The sequence below is a fragment of the Cryptosporidium ryanae genome, assembly GCF_009792415.1.
Source record: "Cryptosporidium ryanae isolate 45019 chromosome Unknown contig_16, whole genome shotgun sequence".
Classification (NCBI taxonomy): domain Eukaryota; phylum Apicomplexa; class Conoidasida; order Eucoccidiorida; family Cryptosporidiidae; genus Cryptosporidium; species Cryptosporidium ryanae.
The window spans coordinates 12,586-32,626 of NW_027125559.1; the positions used below are offsets into that span (position 1 = coordinate 12,586).

At 42.9% G+C, this 20,041-nt stretch overlaps 8 protein-coding genes across 8 annotated transcripts; 4 read left to right on the forward strand and 4 right to left on the reverse strand.

Annotated features, from left to right (window-relative positions):
- Positions 1–388: 388 nt before the first annotated feature.
- On the reverse strand, positions 389–3,565 carry FG386_000715 (uncharacterized protein; the record flags this gene model as incomplete). The annotated part of the gene is made up of 1 exon (XM_067340059.1): positions 389–3,565. The coding sequence occupies one exon, from the start codon at positions 3,563–3,565 to the stop codon at positions 389–391; it is 3,177 nt and encodes a 1,058-aa protein (XP_067196257.1).
- A 1,073-nt stretch (positions 3,566–4,638) lies between these two features.
- Positions 4,639–5,715, forward strand: FG386_000716 (uncharacterized protein; the record flags this gene model as incomplete). Its single annotated transcript, XM_067340060.1, has 1 exon — positions 4,639–5,715. The coding sequence occupies one exon, from the start codon at positions 4,639–4,641 to the stop codon at positions 5,713–5,715; it is 1,077 nt and encodes a 358-aa protein (XP_067196258.1).
- A 1,195-nt stretch (positions 5,716–6,910) lies between these two features.
- FG386_000717 (protein with signal peptide and Sec14d domain) lies at positions 6,911–9,973 on the forward strand (the record flags this gene model as incomplete). The annotated part of the gene is made up of 1 exon (XM_067340061.1): positions 6,911–9,973. One exon carries the CDS (start codon positions 6,911–6,913, stop codon positions 9,971–9,973), a length of 3,063 nt encoding a protein of 1,020 aa, XP_067196259.1.
- An 884-nt stretch (positions 9,974–10,857) lies between these two features.
- On the reverse strand, positions 10,858–11,427 carry FG386_000718 (uncharacterized protein; the record flags this gene model as incomplete). Its single annotated transcript, XM_067340062.1, has 1 exon — positions 10,858–11,427. The coding sequence occupies one exon, from the start codon at positions 11,425–11,427 to the stop codon at positions 10,858–10,860; it is 570 nt and encodes a 189-aa protein (XP_067196260.1).
- Positions 11,428–12,575: 1,148 nt separating this feature from the next.
- Positions 12,576–14,813, reverse strand: FG386_000719 (CDC23; the record flags this gene model as incomplete). The annotated part of the gene is made up of 1 exon (XM_067340063.1): positions 12,576–14,813. The coding sequence occupies one exon, from the start codon at positions 14,811–14,813 to the stop codon at positions 12,576–12,578; it is 2,238 nt and encodes a 745-aa protein (XP_067196261.1).
- A 691-nt stretch (positions 14,814–15,504) lies between these two features.
- Positions 15,505–16,917, forward strand: FG386_000685 (phosphodiesterase/alkaline phosphatase D; the record flags this gene model as incomplete). Its single annotated transcript, XM_067340029.1, has 1 exon — positions 15,505–16,917. One exon carries the CDS (start codon positions 15,505–15,507, stop codon positions 16,915–16,917), a length of 1,413 nt encoding a protein of 470 aa, XP_067196227.1.
- Positions 16,918–17,125: 208 nt separating this feature from the next.
- On the reverse strand, positions 17,126–17,503 carry FG386_000686 (uncharacterized protein; the record flags this gene model as incomplete). The annotated part of the gene is made up of 1 exon (XM_067340030.1): positions 17,126–17,503. The coding sequence occupies one exon, from the start codon at positions 17,501–17,503 to the stop codon at positions 17,126–17,128; it is 378 nt and encodes a 125-aa protein (XP_067196228.1).
- Positions 17,504–18,155: 652 nt separating this feature from the next.
- FG386_000687 (26S proteosome regulatory subunit) lies at positions 18,156–20,015 on the forward strand (the record flags this gene model as incomplete). The annotated part of the gene is made up of 1 exon (XM_067340031.1): positions 18,156–20,015. One exon carries the CDS (start codon positions 18,156–18,158, stop codon positions 20,013–20,015), a length of 1,860 nt encoding a protein of 619 aa, XP_067196229.1.
- Between the last annotated feature and the right edge of the window lie 26 nt (positions 20,016–20,041).

A 20,041-nucleotide genomic window follows, 5' to 3' on the forward strand; every position in this document is an offset into this window, starting at 1 on the left:
CATCCTTGAGAAAAACAGCTATCTTTATCTTAGTATTACGTATCTAGGTTCTAAGTTACTGCCTTAAATGAATACTTGTTCGCTCCAAAACGTCACTCAATCTTAATGCGGATATATAAGTAACAATGAGTAGTTCATCGTTCACCAGCTATTGATGTGAATGACTTGAGAAACAACTGGATGGTAACTATTAATAATTATAATAGAGTAATCACAATATTTTGTGCTACAACAATAATTTGTCTGAAAGCTCACTGAGATCATTCTTTTAATCAAGGACTTGCCGACTTCTTTCCTTGAGTTATAATATGGGTCCGATCCACTAGGTTGCTTGTCCGTCTCGGCCTCTTGCCTCTAGAATGCGAGGTTTGATGGTTGCTGGCGCCGGTCACGGAGAGCCGACGGCCTCGAGGGAGGCTTCTTGCGAAGGAGGCGGCGAGAGGAAGTCAGATGACACCTTAAAGTCGACGCAACTCAATCCGAGACAACAGGCTTCGGTTGCATCTTGGAGACTGAATTGCTTGAATCTCCCAAACACGGCTTGCATCGCAGCAGAGCACTGGCTTTTGTTGACTCTTGTACCGGGAGTAGGCCTTATTCTTCTAATAACACCCATAATAAGTTGCCAAGTAATTGGATGAGACTTTCTCCTGGGGAGAAGATCCATTTTGTGGCCGTAAGAGTCGGCTAACTTAAATGCGAGGTATCTCTCGTGATTAGTCTTGAGCACGCCACCATTGAAGGCAGGATCGGAGGTAATGTCCAAAATAGAGCATATTTTGTTTAGCATTTGATTACTCTGAGCCACCAAGTATTTTGGGAAAAGAATAGTCTTAACTGCATTTCTGCAGGAGGGAGTGGCAATCCTCATCCTTCCTTGTTTGACCTTGTTCGCATATTTGATGATGTTAACGTAGTTAACGACCTCGCAAATATGAGACAGATTGATGAAGGTCGAGAAGTTGGATTTCATTGCGAGTTTCTGGTGCATCTGTTTGGCTGTGGTGAGATCTATCTTTTGAGCTGACATGCAGCTTTCGCTCTGCAGCGGGTCTATGATCGAGCAAATGGATTTAGCGGACTCCATTGAATACCCCAAATCGTCCACTAACTGCCCAACACAGCTTTCCAGAACAGTAAATTGATTCAACTTGTAAATCACCTTTGCAAAGGCCTCAACCGTTGTTCTCTTCTCGTCCCTGGCCGGCTTGTGAGACACTATTTGATTCAACAAATCAAGCTGCACTTTGTTGAGTGCAGAGTAGTATTTTCCACGAACGTCCTCTATTCCTGGGGAATTTGACGTCTCTATTGAATCCAGGGTTTTCAATACACCTGGAAGAGCCTCTACCTGACTTCCCTCTGTTAGACTTGGCATGAGATCATACTTTCTATCCTTAGATGCAGGAGCTGCCTTTTCATCCAAGAACTGTTGATACGTCTTCTCGATTCCTGGGAGCTTATACTCACCTTTTCCATCCATGAAGTCCTTAATGCTGTTAAGAGCCTTTTTGATTTCGTTAAGTTCTTTTCCTGTTGTCTTTCTCTCAAAGAATGCTCCGCAACTGTGGTGAGCGAGCTGGAAAAGAGAGTTACTTGTGTCCATCCATCTTTCAAAGAATTCGGAAATGAGGATGAACTCGCATTTCTCTCTTGGGGGGTTCTCTCCCATCAAGTCAAAGGCCTTACATATTTCGTCAAATCTATACTCTAAAATCCCGTATTTATTTGATAAATCATAAAGCTTCCTAGTGAATGGATGGATAATTGGTCTTCTTGTGACACCAAGCTTATCACAGGGCTCAGAATTCCAGAAGTCCATTCTATGACAGATTTCGTCCTGTTGAGTAGATGTAAGTCCATAACGCTGAGCAAATGTCAAGTTAATACTCTTCAACACAAACTTGTTCATGGCGTGAGAACACCTCCTTTGAATTGCTCCTTTATTGTTATTTAACTTTGGAACATTAATGGCAGCTACCAACAAACAGATATCCTCCAGTTGCATGAGTGTATTTCCCCTCAACTCCTTTAAAAAGTATGATCTCACGTCTCTTGCGATACCAATAAGAGGCGAAACCAAAAATCTTCTGCAAATTTCTATAGATTGTTTCTCGAAAGCAGCACACATTCTTCTTACCTCTCCTCCTGAAAACTGTTCTCTCATGGCGTTTTCATCGTTGTTCTCAAATTTACCAATATACGAATTCAAAATAGCCTCGCAGGAGATTTGCGGCTCGTTCACATTAAACTCCCTAACCATATTAACTATTTCAATAAGCGAGTAAACATTGTGACCCATTGCTTTATACTCCTCATATATATTGTAGGCCCACATTAACTGCGTAGGGGACAGAATGCCCTCCTTTACAGACTGATTTAGTGCTGGCTCGTTGTTTAAGAGAACAGCCAGTTTTTGTCCAATAGGGGATGTTTTCCACCATCTGGTCGTGTACGACTGAGACGGGTTGAAGAATCCACCAGTCAAGATGACAGCCTTCTCCTCCAATTCCTTTTGTCTCCTAGAGTGTTTCTTGAAAACCTCTTGACAAGCCTCAACGAATTGAGAAATAATGTCCCATCCCCAAGGACAGACAGTATCTCCCATATTAGCAGCTCTCGACCACAGGAGCGAAATCATTTCGTTTCTGCAGAACTCGAGTGTCTGATCCTCCTCGTCAGACATGGCGGAAACGATTCTACAAGCATCACTGACTCTAAAGTCCAATAATCTTGGGAAGACCGCCTCACCAAAGGAAACTGCCAATTCCTGAGCCTTGTGGATGTGTCTTGGTGGAACCTTCTTGCATTCAGGACTCATTGTAAAGTCCATCATCTTACAAATAGTTTCGGCGTCGTCCTGTGTAATGGTTTCAACCGTGAGTGGATCACGCAATGCCAAGATATTCTGCTGACAAATGTCGTAGACAGTTCTGTATCTGACATTTTTAAGCTCAGAGGGTCTTACTAGCTGCACAAGTCTACAAATGGATTGCTGCTCCAGTTTCCCTCTGAATCTATTTTCAATGTCATCAACCAATACAAAATCTGGCCATTTGAGATCCGCACATTCATCATGACCCCACGGTTCTATATTCGAGCACCAAATCTCGGCATTTTCTGCGTGAATTCCCATATCAATCAAAACCTGCTCACATGTCTCGTGACTCCATCCGAATGTTGAGAATCTTTGGAACATATCTTCGAAATCCTTAATGGTGTACTTCAATACTCCAGATGAATACTTCGGGTCTGTTTGGAATCTCCATGCCGCTATCTCTGCCCATTGCCTTGCTCTCTCAACAACCGCATTCTCCTTCAATCTTTGATAACGTCTTGAAATTGGTATGTAACCTATCGGCAACCTATATTCTCTCAGGCTTTCCAACCACTTTTGGTGTTCCAAGGGACTCATCCACGGACCTGACATATAGGCCTCCCCGAGAATTCCAGGTGGAACGTGGGGCCCCTGCTGGGGAACCGGCTGGAAGAACTGGCCAAAATTCTCAGCCACACATGAGCTCACTGACAGAAGACCTGCCAAAATAAGTGCTGTTAGTCTCATCTTTTCCCTCTTGCTTTCAATATCCCTTTATTAGCCTTTATGCAATTTGATTTGTATTTGGACTCGAATTTTACTAGGAATCCTTCCTATTCTGGCTTTTGAATTACTTTATTCTCCTATTTCACTCTCCTCCCACTTTCGAGCTCTTCTGGTTTCTTTTGCAACCTTTCGCAGCTGCCAAGATCCCTTTGAAGAGTTCCTACTTCAATAAAATTGGGAAAATTTCTACTTTGTGCTTAAGTCTTTCCCTTTCCTTCTTTTAGATTAAATTAATCTCTCGGCCCTGAATTAACATGTATCAAAAAAAAGGCAGGATCTATTAAACATGTTAGATCTACGGCGCCAAACGCTGCCCCGCTCCAAAACTACTCGGGCCCTCTGAAATAAAAAGATTCCCCTGCTTAACAGATACCAAAAAGGCGGAGCCAAACACAGCAATCTAAGTCTGAGGCATTTTTGCGTGTGCCCCTGCTTATTTTTCCGAGTAGGTCTCCTCTGCCGAATTTAGCACCCTCCCTCCGGCTCCTTTCCTAACGTCCGTCAGGGCTATGTGAAATAGTTCGACGTATTTACCCACACATCACAACTGCTTGCGCAAAGCCCGCCATTACATGTTTAGCATTGGAGGGGTCTATAAAAGGCCGCTCGTTTTGTGGATTCCCACACAAACATAAAGTTAAATTAGGGCAAAGTTTTCACTCATTGCCTTGAATTTTGTTTTTATATAGGGTAGAAGGAAATAGAGCAAGATCTGTTCCCAGACCTTTAATGTTTCTATTTTTTTCTTTTTTGGTACACAGACTGTGAGCTTGTGAGCGTTTACTGGTCACAGTTTACAGATAGACTCAGAGAGAGCAAATTAGCTAAGTACAAGGGAAGCTACGAGGAAGAATTTTTGTTACGTATAAATTTTTACTTTTTTTGGAGTTCTTTTCTTTGGTGTGAAAGAGAAGATAGGTGTATATAAATTAGTTTTCGTTCGTTTATGCAGGTTTGAAGCTGTCCTGAGATAGACGGACCGAGTCTCAGGTAGATCAGAGATTAATTTGTAAGTAATTAGAAAGAGGTGAATGATGCAGCCATTAGGGACAGTAAGTACGGTTCCGCAGGTGGTGAATCCGCAAGTACTGGTTGTGCCAACGAAAGCCCCGTCAGAAAATGTGGCTAAGAAAAAGGGATCATGCACAAAGTGTGGACAATGTTGTGGTTCTTTGTTTGTAATGATTTTTGCAGTTCTTTGTACAATGGGTTGTTACTTTTACCCCGCGTACAAGTCTTTTACTGATCCCGAATATCTGAAAACCAAAGAGGATCCCATTTGGACCTGGAGCACCGCTTTTTCTAAAGTCCAGGAGCTGGGTCATGCAATGTCAAATATAGGTTCTTCTTTGTCAGGGGCTGAAAGTAAAGAAATCGCAGTTGAGGAATCAACTAACGAGTCTGGAGTTGCTTATGGGAGGAAACTCAAGATCGGAAGGAAAGGCAAGAGTAAGAATAACAATGCAAATTCAAGTCTCTCCTCCAGTGCTAATGCTACAGCTGTAGGCTCAAATTCTACGACGAGTGATGGCAATGTTAACAGCGTTCCCAGCAACGGAACTGCCTTGTTTGGGGTTGGAGGCAAATATTTCGAGAAAGAGTACTGTGACGGAGCCGATTTAAAGGGTCCCTGGAGGGATTTCTGTGGCATAAGGTCAACAATAACAAATTTGGAGTGCATTGATATGATGAACGGTCCAGCAATTTGTGTTGGGATTAGGAACCTGAAGTACATTGTCTTTACTGCTTCTCAGCAGTGTAAATTGCTTGAACCAAAGATACCTGTTGAAATCATTCCAATTATATCAGACTATTGCTCCGGTAAAATTCATTTCCCAGGCAAATTGAAATGTCCCTGTAAGGTAAGCCAGAGCGTTGTGGAACAACACCCTCAAGTAGCACCAGTCGAGAATGTAAATAACAATTCCACTTCAATGAGTGGAAACCTGGTCAGTTTGAATAAAGTAGACAGCGAAACTTCAGAAAGACTTGGAGGACCTGACGGAGTTGTTAGCAAACTTTTGAGTGGACTCGAAGGCGATTTCAAATTCATTGAGAAAGTAGCCAATGAAACAAGTACAAAAAGTGGAAATAGTGTTATTAACTCGTAAACGGAAAAAGTGAATAAATTAAATTAAAACAGAATGAATTTATTTTGCGTTGGAATGAACAAAAAAATTGTCAAATATGTGGAGACTATAAAGAACATATGGCGTTATGGACGTCCCATGTGTTTTCTATGGGGTGGTTTAAAGTACCTTAGTTGTTTTTTAGCAGCAACACAAAAACAGATGAAATGCTATCACCGCTTGATCATCACAGACTACTTTTTGTTCGTACTGTTTCCAATTAATTTGTACCAAAGTTCAATAAGTCACCTGTTTTTCGCGTTTCCGTTTGTATAGAATTATGATTAGATGTCTTGCGTTCCTTTCAACTTGAAATAAGTGGTGTATTGTGGGTGGCTTTATACAGGATCCACCCGGTACTCACGCATGCACTTAATGTATATGCAATTCGGCGGCGCTGTTAAATCCTTTATACTTGTGTAAAATGTATTTGTTGAAGGCACTCTAACTCCAGTTTAAATACAGTCCACACCTGAGGTAGAGGCAACTCTATTGGATTCAGTTACTGCCGGAAAATGCAGGAGTTTGTGAAAAAACAGTATACTGCACGGTTGACGCAGCATGCCTCAGGAGCTTAGCCTCCAAGACTAAACTCGAGTGAACAGTTCCCGAATCCAGATGGTGTGAAACATCCAAAAGGTATCTGCTATTAAAAGTGCAGAAGAGACAAACGAATTTGGGTCCAAAGGCCTAGTCGTGCACGACACTCTCAGAAGTACTACCGTCCCTACTCGGTTTCTCCTCGCAATATTGTTCGGCTACAAAGCTGCAAAAGCTCTCATTGCTCCTTCGGTCTTCCAAAATGGAAGCGAGCAACGAAACAAATAATTTTTAACTCTCACCAAAGCATAAATAAATTTAGATATTATCCTCTCATGCAAGCCATACCTTAATATCGTAACTTTAAACTGATCATTACGTACGGGTACCGGATTAGGCGCCTAGGCGCCAACTTTCTGATTTGAGAATAGTTAATGCTAAAAAAGATTGTGAATAATGACAAAATAGTGAAAAAAATTCGTTATTATTTTAAATTGAAGACGTACGGGAGTGACTGAAAATAAGTACAAATAGTTCCTGTGACCACTAACACTTTCGCTATTGCTGTTCACGTTGTCACTATTGCTTTTTAAGGTGTGGGTTTGGTAGTGGTTTGGGATAAAATAGGTTCGAATAGATGTTCACTGGAAGATGTATACTGCAACTGTTATTTAGACTCACATTCCTGTTTAAATCACTCAGAATTGGTTTATCAGATGGGAAGGATGATAACACAATTAAATTTGGGCCTTTCAATTCACCTCACGACAGAACCATAATAGAGGAGTTTGATAGATTTGCTATTCACTACTCTGGTTTAAGTGGACAGGTATTTTCAGTTGCTCACTGCATATTCCATGGGATAATCGATGTTTACTCTGAGAGAGGCCTGGTGTACAACGACTACGAGAGGGTGGTGGAGCTGTTATTGCAGAGAAGAAACTACAACTCGCCTCAAAAGCTTTTGTCTTCGAGAAGTTATTGCGACAATAATGCCTTACAAAACACGCCCATAACCAGAACCAAGGGTCCAAAGTCCATCAAGGGGGTAAAGATAGCAACAAAAGCAGAGGATTTTTGCAAATTTTCCATAAGATGTTTCTCTAACAATCCTATAACGCTAATTAAGGAGTCAACTTCCATTCAGCAAAATTACTTGGGGAAGTGGATGAACATATGTCCTGGAACGAACGGAGCCTTGGATGCTTTGTTTGCCTCCAGAATAGATAGGAAGACAGAGGAGCTCAAGTTAAAATCCATTGACACAAAGAAATTATGCCAGATTGCTGCGAGAATATCTTCCGAAAAACCTACCGACAGAGTGTCAACGTGTGTGAAACTATTGAGTTCGAAAGATATCTGTACTTCTGTATATCCGTACACCATTAATTTCAAGGGTTGGTTGTCCGAGGCTATTGACCCAGTAAAGAAAGTGCCATTTAAATTTGACCCAAAAACGATGATAGACGAAAGCGTAAGAAGTATAGTGGACATTCAGCTGAGCGAGGAGGTGTCTCCATATTGTCTTCCGGAGGAAATATTCACCTTCACTCCTACTGAGAGGAGGTATATCTTTTTTTACAACAAGTTTTCAAAAAACGAGAAATTACTAATTAATCAATTTTTGATGCATTTCGTTTTGAATTACGGAAAAATTCCCAGAGTTATATTTGACAAAAGAGCTAGATTCGCCATTGAGGGTTGGATGCTTCACAAAAACAAATTCCCCGTAGTTTCTGTCCACAACTCAATGTACTCAATTGGTAAGAAAGTAACTTTAAAGCACAGTAATGGGATTAATTACAAAATAAATAGCAACAGCGGATATCCTTACAATATGCCTCAGTTTCACATTTATGGTGATTATATAGGCAAACCAAGAAATTACGTTATAAGTGACAAAAATCCACTCATAACACCTTGTCTTCTGCAAGGTTGTGCCTATTTTATAGGAAGAAGTATAAACATGTCTCCTGTGTTAATGATTAGAGTTCAAACTTTCTTATCTATAAAGAACATGAAACAATTACCAGCATCGTTATTTGCAATGTTCATTATGTCTTTCGCAGAAAAGTATTTGTTTTATCCAGGTAAGGTTGAGACTATTGAATTTATTATTGACTGTAGAGGAGTGTCTCTTACCAGCATCTCAACGTTTTTAAAGCTAAAACCTATAATTAGATACTTGAGTGACGAAGGCATAATGAACATATATCCACTAAGAGTGAGCAATATATTCTTCATATCAAACAACAACAGTTGGAGTACAATAAAGGATTCAATGTTTAATTACTTTCTAGAGGAGACAATCAAGAGTGTGGTTGTTGTGAGTGTTCCAAACAATTCCAAACAAGATAAGGATTTAGACGCATTCAAAGTTCTGTGGAAATACATGTCTCCATATATACTAGAAACCGATATAGGTGGTCTCAGACCTTGTTTAAAAAGCGGAGAATTTTATCCCTTTAAAATAATGCCTGGACCTTATTTGCCTTATGACTTAAATAAGTTGAGAGCCAGCATGACACCCACACAAGATAATTGGCCAAGACCGAATTTTGAATCGACCAAGAATTTACATAAGCTTGTTCCTCCAAAGTTGTTTTCGTTTTCAGAGAAGACAATGGATGATAATGAGAGAGTTTCGTACATAGATTGGAGTAAGACAAAAGTTTTGAACACCATTCCTAAGAATCTCTGGCCGGAGGAGAATGAGACATTTGATTCTTCGCCTCGCGTTCCAAGCAGGGAATATGAACGAGAGGAGAGAGGGAAGGAGGACAAGGGAGTCGTTACGGCGATTGAAAATAGGAGCACAGAGGGAGATGATCACGCAGTCCCGAGAACAGCAGAAGTCAGCGCTTCGGAAGGCGTGAAGGAGGAGGAACACAAGGACGATGTTGAGTTGGAAGTTGGAACCAGAGCGGAGGAAAGAAGAGGTAAACAAGTTACTAAAGAGGGAGAGATTATACAGAAGTTCAGACTTTATTACGGTCTGCTTGTGAATTTGAAGCAAATGTATTTCATTAGATTAAAGAGGAGAAGAGCAAAATATGTGTTGTCGGAGCAGTGCATAAAAATAACAGCGAGTCATCTCGCTTACTTCACAAAGGTGATAACAGAAACCCTCGAGAAATTAAAAAGCATAAGGGCCAGGGAAATAGAGATCGAGAAAATGATGATTTATAGCAAAAGAAAGTCTTTGGTGGAGGAAAGGCAGTCTGTAATAGAGATCTACATTGAGATCGTATCCACTTTGAGGTTGGAAAAAATCAGGAATATGTTATTAAATAAGTTGGAGGACGATTTCAATTTATTCGAACGAAAAGTGGATGAAATAGAGAGGAACTTGGAAAGCACTAAACACGATTTCGAGGCAAACAAAAGACTTGGAAATAGCATCAACGATACTGCTGAGATGGAGAACAAGGTAGATAGAATCACCGAGTCTGTGACGAGCATTTTGAACAAATTCACTGAAATAAAGAGTCTGTTTAACAGGTTTGAGAAAAAAATAGCCAGTGTAAGTGAAAAAATGAACAAGCACTGCGAGGATCTTTTGTTGAAGATGAACATTGTCACATCTTTTGTTGACAACCATAACGGTCATGACCACATGAATATGCTCGAAAGCTCACTCCTCTCAAACATTGTTGGCTCTATTGTTAAAGAACATAAGGAAATGGTTACTTGGATATGATTTCAATTGGATGAATCCTATAAATATATAAAGGGGACATCAAAGCAAACTACCTATTTTGCTATGCTAATATTAATATTGCTTTCTGCAGACTAACGAATAAATATGGTTACTGAATACTCATATATACTTATGCTATTTTAACTATCTATCTGGATTTCATTTGAAAACGTTAGTTTTAATTTCTTTTAGATGCTTATTTTACGTATATAGTTTTGATCAATTTTGAATTCTTGGTTTCTTTTTCAAAGTTGCTTCTGCTTCTCTTGTTTCTCTTCCTTTCTTTATTCGCGTTGTCTAAGGAAAATACAGACAGGTGAGCGAGGACGTACGTATCATTGGCATTTTTGGTTCACCGGTTAGTGAACCAAGCCGCTTTCCGCATGAGTACAAAGATGCACAAAGAGGCTTGAAAATCGGCTTTCCTTCTCCGTAAACCGAGCTGAATCGGTCCTCCAGCGGAAATAGTGTGGGAAATCACACGCGTTGTGTAGTATAAGGTCGGCACAATATCGCCGCCTCCAGTCATCCTCCTGAAGGTGAAATTCATACGGAACATTCCGTTACCAACTTACGGGTACTTATCCAATTTAAGATTGTAGTCTCGATGTCCTTGAATATATGGGAAACATCAAACTCCAAATTATCTATAAAATCTGCCATCATCTTTTCCTAATTCAGGCATGCTCTCAATCATAATATTTATGCTCTTGCTTGTTTTGACATGTAATGTTGGCGCCAACGTATCTTTATGTGATGGTAAACATATAACTGTATTTTAGGTGCCGGAGGTGGTTGGAAAGTGTGGAGAAAGAGGCGTTAGAAAAGGGAAACACATGAGCAAGTTGGCATTCGTGTGGATAATATTCGGGTTGGGTTTGGCCTTAGGACTGTTCGTATTCGCTCGTACTTTCTGACTCGTCAGTCTCGAGGGATTCCACCTCTAGGGATTCAGAAACTAGCTGCTCCTCATTGTTCTCATTTACGGAGGATATGAAAATGGAGGTTGTGAAAACCATGGCGGAGCATTCCGAAAGGTCTGACAGTTCCTTGTTGCCGTATTCATTGGTTATCTTTGTTGAGATCTGTTCTACCGCGGACAAATTCCCAATACTGTCCCTGCAGGCTTCAACGAGGTCGGAGAGACTCTTCTCCAAGCTGCTTGTCGAACATTCTTTGGAGAAGGAGTCGTTTAAGGAGTTGCACGCCTCAAGTATCTGCTCGGGACTCTGACTATGTTTAGCGCTATCCTCGCCGATGGCGTTCTCAACCTCAAAAACATCCTCTGTCTCCTGGCTATCTTCTTCTTCCTCTTCATCTGGCTGTTTCGAAATGTTTTCCTCCGCACTTTCCGGGTCCAATGCATCCTTTTTTTTCAGGTGCTCTCCAAAGGCAGGGTGCAGCGAGATAAAGAGAAACAAGCAACAAAAAACGAGGTAGAGTCTCAGTGTCATTTTAATTTTTTAGTTTCTCCTGTAGAAGACTCAGCTTGCTTGCTATTGTATATTGTAGGAGTTAAAGCCAACAGCAAGAAGCGTCATTGTGTGACTGTTGGCGGCATACACATGGCGCCGGCGCCCTGCCGAGCTAGGAAGCAGAGAAGTTTTTCCCTTACGGGAGTGGCGAGGTCTCGCGTCGGGTTCCTTGTTTTTTGTCTCGCTCACAGCTTAACAAGGACTCCCCGGTTCGCTGAGTCTCTCAGTCGCAGTGATGAGCCCTGAGACCTTACCCCAAATAAGAACGATACATGTGATCCCGGCCCTGACATATCAAGATCTGATGGTTGCGGCCTAGGGGACAAGGAGTGCAGCAGGCAGAAGCAGTCATTCACTAGAAATTCACCAGCCAAGTTACATTAGAAGAGGCGGAGATATATGTTTTTCGTAAATAAGGGTGATTTCCTCCAAAACGGAGTTCATAGAGAATATATTGAGCTGAGACACCCGGTTCTCTCAAACGATCAGTTTTTCCAAAGGAGGCCTCTGCGATTTTCCTTCTTACTATTTTGAGCTCGGGTCCTTAGAGGTTGGCTTGACCAGGAAAATCGCGATGAACGGAGAGAGTGGCATGTGCGCAATCAAGGAATACTTCAAGTCGGGAGTAAATGGCAGTATTATGCCAACTTTAATGCTTGGGTAATAATCGCTGGAATATGGGTAACGGCTCTTATTGCAGAGACGACTATTTTGATGCACAAGCTCTCGATGAATTTTATTATTTGAGGCGTGTCCTCCCGCATCCCCGTGCCACGTCTTCGTTCTCCCTTACTCTGAGCTAGGGGAAATGGGAGGGGCAGGGTAAGGGTCGGCCTGAGCACTAAATTCTGAGATGCCTATAAACAGCCGTGCCTGGGTGGTTGCACGTGTCTACCAAACATGTCCCAGGCAATGATGACACTGGGGTAAATACATGTGTCCAAAAGCGACACGGTCACGTCTGTCAAAGGCAATCTAAAGCACACTAAGCACTGTTAACTACGAATAAAACTCAAATACGTGACAAATACGGCAGTAACTCGTTGCTTGAATAATTTTAGAGATTCAATGTGAATTGAGTCTAATAGTCCGCTTATCTATATAAATTCATTCAGATTGTTTGCTTGTTATTCTCTAACAATCTGAAGGGGTCTCGGAACGTTAAGTAGTTCTCTCAAGTTTTCCAGTACGATTTCGTGTTTTGAAATGTAATTGTCATCCTTGTTTGAGTCGCCAAATGAAATGGAAGATTGTATTTGCATGATTGACTCGATGGCAGAAATGACGTCAACTGGAAGTTTTTGTGGAATCAACCTAACTGACCATCTGAGTTTGTCCCACTCCAAGAAGAACATATCGTTGTTTTCGTCCTGATAGCTCACGAAGTTAAGTGGATCTTGTTTTTCTGAGGACGACGAAGAGGAGGATGGGGGCGGAACCAAGGCATTCTCAGGATGAGAAGTTGAGTGATTTCCCATAACATTTTGGTCGCAGGAACCAAAGTTAACGTCTGTGTGACTGCTTTCGATCTTCTCCAAATAACCGTATTCAACGGCTCTTTGGATGATCTTTTTGGCCCAGTACAACGTACCTGGCTGATTCCACTGTTCGGACTCCATTTTCAACAGCTTACCCATGTACTTAATGTCAGTGCCGTTTGCCATCTTACTCTTTGATATCTCAAATGAAAGAGCCTTGTAGTAGCATCTGGAGGCTTCTTGGTAGTTTCCGAGCTTCTCTAGACTGATTCCCAAATTAAACCACAAAAAGTGGTCCGTGGGAGATTGTACAAGAGCCTTTTCGTAGACTTTTATGGAGTATGGGTGAAGGTTCAACTTGGAATATATCTGTGAAATTCCGTACAAAGCAGTGACGTTTGTGGAGTCCAAATTATTTGCAGTCTTATAGGCAAACAGAGAAGCTCTTATGTTCCCAAGTTCGTGCAAAGCATGTCCACATAATACCCAAATGAAGCTCGATTTATTGTCAAACAAAAGGGCTCTCTTGTAAAATCTAAGTGCTTTGTGTTTGTCGTTGGTTAACCAGTGATACATTCCGAGCACAATGCACGTTTCTAGTGAATATTTTGATATCTCCACGCATTTTTTTGCCAGCAAACTCAGTTCCTTGACGTCGTTTAACTCTGAAAGTATTGTGGCTATGTGCATCACGTTTCCGAGGTAGTACTTGTCTCTGTTGGAGATAATTTGATGGGTAGCGAGTGAGCTCTGTGGGTCACCCAGTTCATAGTTGCACTTTGCTATTTGAAATTCTACGTAAGAAGAGCATGCGTTTTTCGGGAAATATGTGTTTGAAACGTTTAAATATTCGTTCAGGGCGTCTCTCCATCTCCCTGTTTTCTCCAAATATAGGCCATACGACAAGTGAGCGAACAAACAATTCGGAAGTCCAAGCGAATGGATGTAGTCGTTGTAACACGAATCCCTAAGCTGCTTAAATGCATCGAAGTTATTGTTCTTCTTAAAAAGCTGTAATCCAGCGTTGTTGCTGTTACCTTGGTTCTCGTTCATTAGATCCGTTCCGTTCACTCTGTCCTTCTGGGACGCAATGTATTCACGCATACCCATACCTGCATTATTGCTTGTTAATATGTCCATTTCATTGAACCCAAGAGAGGCACCGTTACTTGCGTCTTCGCCGGTACCGTTGTTGCCAGTCTCGTTGCTTCTTCCATTACTGCTATTTTTGCTCATATTTGTGCTTCCTGTGATGCTGTTTGAGTTGTATCTCGTCACATTTTTGACCATGTCCACCCAACAACTCCAGTTGTAGGGCTCGTTGCAAACGGACCTGACCTGCAGATCCAGTGCCTCTGAAAATCTGTTCTGTCTGTATACAACCACACTCAAAAGCCACTCTAAAAGTCCAACAAATTCGTGGTTATTACTGGATTTGTCCGCCAACAACTGTTGCTTGTTCAAAAAGTTGAGTATGTCCTTTTCTATTTTGCAGTAATTTACAGATACTACTGCATAGTCGGAAGGATTAACAACCATGTTCTCAAATTTTTCCATGTCCGTGTTTTGTTTTTCCAAAGAAATAAGTAAAGAGTAGTTTTTCATGAACAGTGCCATGCCTATGTTGTTCATTTCCGGGTCGTCATTGAGTATGCAAAAGACTCTTGAGTATTCTCTCGAATTCATGTAAGACTTGGCCCTCATTAACTTTAGTTTCTGTCTCGTTGTTAAGCCCCTCAGTATTCCATTTATACCAAGGTTGTCCGCTCCATTTTCCCCCTCAAAAGTCACATCTTCCAAGGAACCATCAAACAACTCAGACAACCACCTCTCATTTAAACTCAGCCCCAAAAATGAATACTTAAAACAAGAACTTATAATCTCCATTGTCCCACTCTCCACCTGCTTCTTTGTTTATCCCTTACACTTCAAAGCTGCAGTTCCCTCGCCCTTGCTATCTCAAAGAGTACTGCTAGATGTGCTGCATATGCACTTTGTTTCCGTATATCTACACCAACATGTGCATTTGCGTGTACTCAAATGCGTACAACCACCGCTCAGCCTGCAAACACGTAAGGGTGTATTCCAACTCGGTCTGTGCCGCAGACACGGAACACAGAAACTAGAGAACCCGTTGGAAGGCCTCGCCTCGGCGTTACTTTCTCTCTCCTCAAACTGCTCCTGCTGTGTTACCTCCCGTCAAAAGTCCTCTTCCCGAAGATCCAGGGAGTCCTACTCTCGCACTCTTTATTGGTCCGCACAGTGGATTTGTCCAAAGTTTTCAATTTTATGTGTACTACTCAATATACACACCTTATTTATATTTATTCAATGTATCCGGTATTTTCCCAATTCACGAAAAGGCGGGCTTTGTTGGTGCTAATTGAAATTCGGTTACCCAGAAACAAACAGGGCAAATAAACAAGTCGCAGAGAAATTAGGGAGGCAACACAGTTTGGAGTATATGCATAATCACTTTCTGATTTGCAAGTCTGAATTAGTCATTTGAGCGACGTGAGTTCTTAGTATGTGCACATACAAGCATTGCGAGCCACAAATTGGGAGCACGAGCAAAAGGATGGTTCCGAGGACTTTCGTTTACGGGGTTTTGTTGTTCAAGTTGGCGATCTGGCGTGCCACTTGTTTGGACAGAAATGTGACCAAGCCGATAGAGTCACTTGTATTCGTTAGTTGTTTGGACGGCCAGAAAGTAGACCCGACCACGGGGAAGTACGTATCGCAGGATTTTTGGGAGAATATAAGCAGAGACAGACCGGATGCCCTTCTTTGGATGGGGGACACCATATATACCAAATGCAATGATATAGAGTGCATAAGGGAGGGGTACCGTGTGCAGGCGAGCAACAGTTACTATAAAAAAGTGGTCGAGAGCGGAGTGTTTATAGACGGAACTTGGGACGATCATGACTATGGCGTGAACAATGGGTACAAAACCTTTAAATACAAGAAGGAAAGCAAGGATTTATTTCTGGACTTTATTTCCGTTCCCAAGGATTCTGAAAGAAGAAGAAGAGAGGGAGTGTACTCTTCACACGTTTTTGGACCTCCTGGAAAGCAAGTCAAGGTGATATTTCTCGATACAAGATATAATAGAGACGGCTATTATTTGCACGAAAGGTGTGGGATTCCCCAATTCGCTCATTTAGATACGTTTATAACCAGCGTGTTCGAGGCGTCTCTCCTAACGCTTGCGTCTGTGTTTGGATGCGGTTATTCATACGACGGGGACATGCTAGGAAGGGAACAGTGGATTTGGCTGGAAAAAGAGCTAAGTGAGTCTGAGGCAAATGTGAACATCATTGTGTCTTCTATCCAAGTCACCACTTTATATCCAGTAACTGAAGGATGGGGTCACTTTCCCGAAAGCAGAAACAAGCTTTTTAGTTTGATAAGCAAAACAAAGGCGAAGGGAGTTTTGTTTCTTTCAGGAGACGTGCACTTTGGTCAGATATTAGAGCTTGATAACGGAGACTCTGACATCATAGAGGTCACCTCAAGTGGCATCACTCACAGTATTCATGACAATATAATTGAGAGATTTGCCATTGGGTTGACTTTACCCTTGTATTCAAAGAGCAAGCTCAAAGACGGTTCAAAAAGCTTCTCGTTGAAACGCAACTACGGGAGAATAGAATTCAGGTACAATGAAAACGACGATAAGACCAACACTATAATACTGGACGTAACTATTAGAGATATGGAGGGCAAGACGCAGATACACAGGGAACTTGTCCTTAAGGATGATGCCGAGTCAAATATGGAGCGTCTGGAGCATCTCCGGAACCTACCACATGTCATTAACAAAAAGACCTTTAAGCAGGTGTTCGGAAGGGCGTGCATCCTCGTCGTTCTCGCTCTCTGGGGATTGCAGATTTTCCTCATGACAGTTCAGACGGTCGTGATCTCGTTGTCCTTTGTCCTTAGGCCGCTCAACCCCTTTTCTTTGGGAAGCAAGGCGAAAAGAGATTAGAGGCGATTGCGACAAGGCACTGTTACTGCCACCCTCGATTGCTGCCGTATCTATGCAGGTAGACAATTTGAAACAAAGAGAGTAAACAATTTAGGTAACTAGGCAACTATGGGGAAAAACAACATTAAAGTGAGAAAGGATGTCGTGCAACTTTCATAGTCTCGCAAACTGCTTTAATTAAAGCTAATTGAGTGAACAATGTGTCTTGTCACATATTCAGGGATTCCAACGAAACTTTTCTGAGCATTCTTCTCGCCTTTTTGTTCCAATTTCTTATTTTATCGGTTCTCGTGACGACCTGCACTCCAGAGGAAACAATTTCATTGTTCATTCTTCTCATCGCCTTCTGCCTCTTTCTCTCCCTTGCCTCCCTCGCTTCGTTTACTCTTTCCATTATCGCCTCCTTCTCAATTCCCCTGACTCTCTGCAACTCCCTTTTCTCCTTCACCCTCTCCTCGTACGACTTCCTCTTGCCAGTCACATTCCTCTTCAGTCTTGACTTCAAATTCGGAGTGTCCTTCCATTTCCTTCCACTCGCTCTTTCACTGCTATTCTCGTATATTAGTCTAGTCGAGTCCTCCGACATAAGAGCAAAAACGCAACTAAAACCTTCAAACACGCAAAACAGATCAGATGTATCTCTGCGACAACCAGGTGCAGCTCGCTCCGGGAGTTTTGCGAACCTTCCTTAGCTATCTACCTACACGGCTCTTAACGCCCAACCTGCTGACATTTAAATCTGTCAAAACATGTGGCGCCGACGCGTGCCGCCTTATATTAGTGGTGTCGGCCGGGTATGCACCGGAGGATCTTAATATTTGCAGGGTGGGTGAAGAGGACATGCCGAATCCGGCAGAGGGCGTCTTTGAGCTGCTGAGTTCGGCGTACGGTGTGGAAGGATGCGGCCTGAGTCGCTTGGGCCGGAGTGGAGGGACTTAAAGTCAGCACTCGGTGCCGGGTCTGCAGTTCCTCGCTCCGTTGACTTGCTTTTGGAGCGATTAGCCGCATTGTGGGACTCAGCAGACGAGGCTTCCTGCAACGTGGACTAGGAGTGCTCGAAACTTCTCTTTGGAGGCTGGAGCCGGTTCTTTGCCCTTGTTTCACGCACCCGTTTACAAGGTCCAGTACGAGTACACAAGAGAGTGGCGCCAAAAAGAGCATAGTGCCTCTGGCAATGTTTAGATGAGCGAAGAATGGGACTACGGTAGGGAGGAAACAATTACCAGCAAAGGAGCAAGATGTTGTTTGGCCTGTTCGGAGGCGGTTCTGGAGGCTCACGCCCAAAGGAGGGCGCAAAGGGCGTTGGAGGGGACGGAGGGACATCTATAAATGGGATGAAAACGGGAAGGGGCAACGGAGAGGCGAGCATAAACGGGAATTTCGACCCAACCGCGCTGGAGAGAGGGGCAAGGGCACTGAGGGAGCTGGACTCGTCTCCAAACGCCCAGAAGGCGTTTGAGGTGATAAAGTTGCAGGAAAGAACTCGGCAAAAGGAGCTGGAGAGGGAGATAGAGGAGAGCAGTGCGTACAGGACAAGGGCCAATTTAGAGAGAGTGAGGTTGGAAGGAGAGGAACGAAGGAAAACGCTGACTCACCAGCAAGAGGAGGAGAGGATTACGGCTCAGTATAAAGCCAGGTTAGAGACAGAAGCGTACCAAAAGAAGCTAAAGGAACAGGAGAAGCAAAATGAGAAACTGCTGCAGCAGCAACACGGCAAATTCCTGGAGCAGGAGGAAATCAGAAAGTCGAACGAGAGGGAAATACTCGACATGAGGAAGAAGCAGTTGGACTACGAGAAAGTGATTGAGCAGGACAACATTAGAATCAGGGTCAGAGAGGAGGCCTTGGGCAGGATAAAGCAGGAGAGAGAGAACGCGGACATACATATGAGTCAGATAAGGCTGAGATCGGAGGAGAGCAGGAAAACGCGGATCGACTCAATAAAGGCCGTGTTTAGCGGTTTTGTTGAGATTGGGAGCTATTTCAACAGGGATAGGTCCAAGATAGGACTGTTGATAGGCGGAGTCACGGGTCTGGCCTTTGGACTGTATTCGGCCAAGAGTGGAGTTCAGTTGGCAGCGAGGATAATAGAGGCAAGGATAGACAAGCCATCCTTGATTAGAGAAACCAACCTGACGCTGCTCTCGAGGTGCAAGAGTACGGTTCCGATCTTGAATGTGTTTACAAGACTGAGTCCACATATCAAAAGGATGTTCACCGAGAGACGGGTATTTGAGAACGTAGTGTTACCAAAAGATTTGGAGGAAAGGCTCAGGTGGACGGTAAACACCTTGGTGAATGGTAGAAGCTACGGCGTGCCCTACAGAAATATGTTGTTTTGGGGGAAACCGGGGACTGGCAAGACAATGTTTGCGAAGAAATTAGCAAAAGAAAGCGGACTGGACTATGCAATCATGTCCGGCGGCGACTTCGGTCCTTTGGGAAAGAACGGGGTGTCCGAGTTAAACAAGGTGTTTGACTGGGCGAGGAGATCCAAGAGAAACGGTTTGCTCTTGTTCATAGACGAAGCAGAGGCGTTTCTGTCAAAGGGAAGACAAAGTGCCTTTTCAAACATGTCGCAGGATACCAAAAACATCTTGAGCTCGTTTTTACACCAAACGGGAACTGAATCAAGGGACATATGCGTGATACTAGCCACTAATGTCCCCGATTCGCTGGACAGGGCAGTTTTAGACAGAATAGACGAGTGCTTTGAGTTCCCAAGTCCAGGCTTCAACGAAAGACTTGGAATCATAAAGATGTTCCTGAACAAACACTTTGTGGGGAACGGGAGCGATCGGCGCCCAACTCGCAACAGAAACTATCTGTTTAGTTTTCTTGGCAAAAGGTACTTTTTGTCCGGCGGAGTTGAGATCCACTCCTCCTTGGACGAGGACTTCCTGAGGCACTTGGCAAAAAGGACCAGTGGCTTCTCTGGCAGACAGCTCTCCAAGCTGGTTCTGAGCATGAAGTCCATAGTCCTGGGGAGTGGCGTTAATTGCCTGACCAGAGATATAGCAGAAACCGCCTTGAATTGGAAGCTCAAAAACTTCAACGGCGAGAGCAGTGACTTCGTGTTCGGTCTGGACGCACCTTGAACCTTCTCTCCGGCTGTGCGACCGAC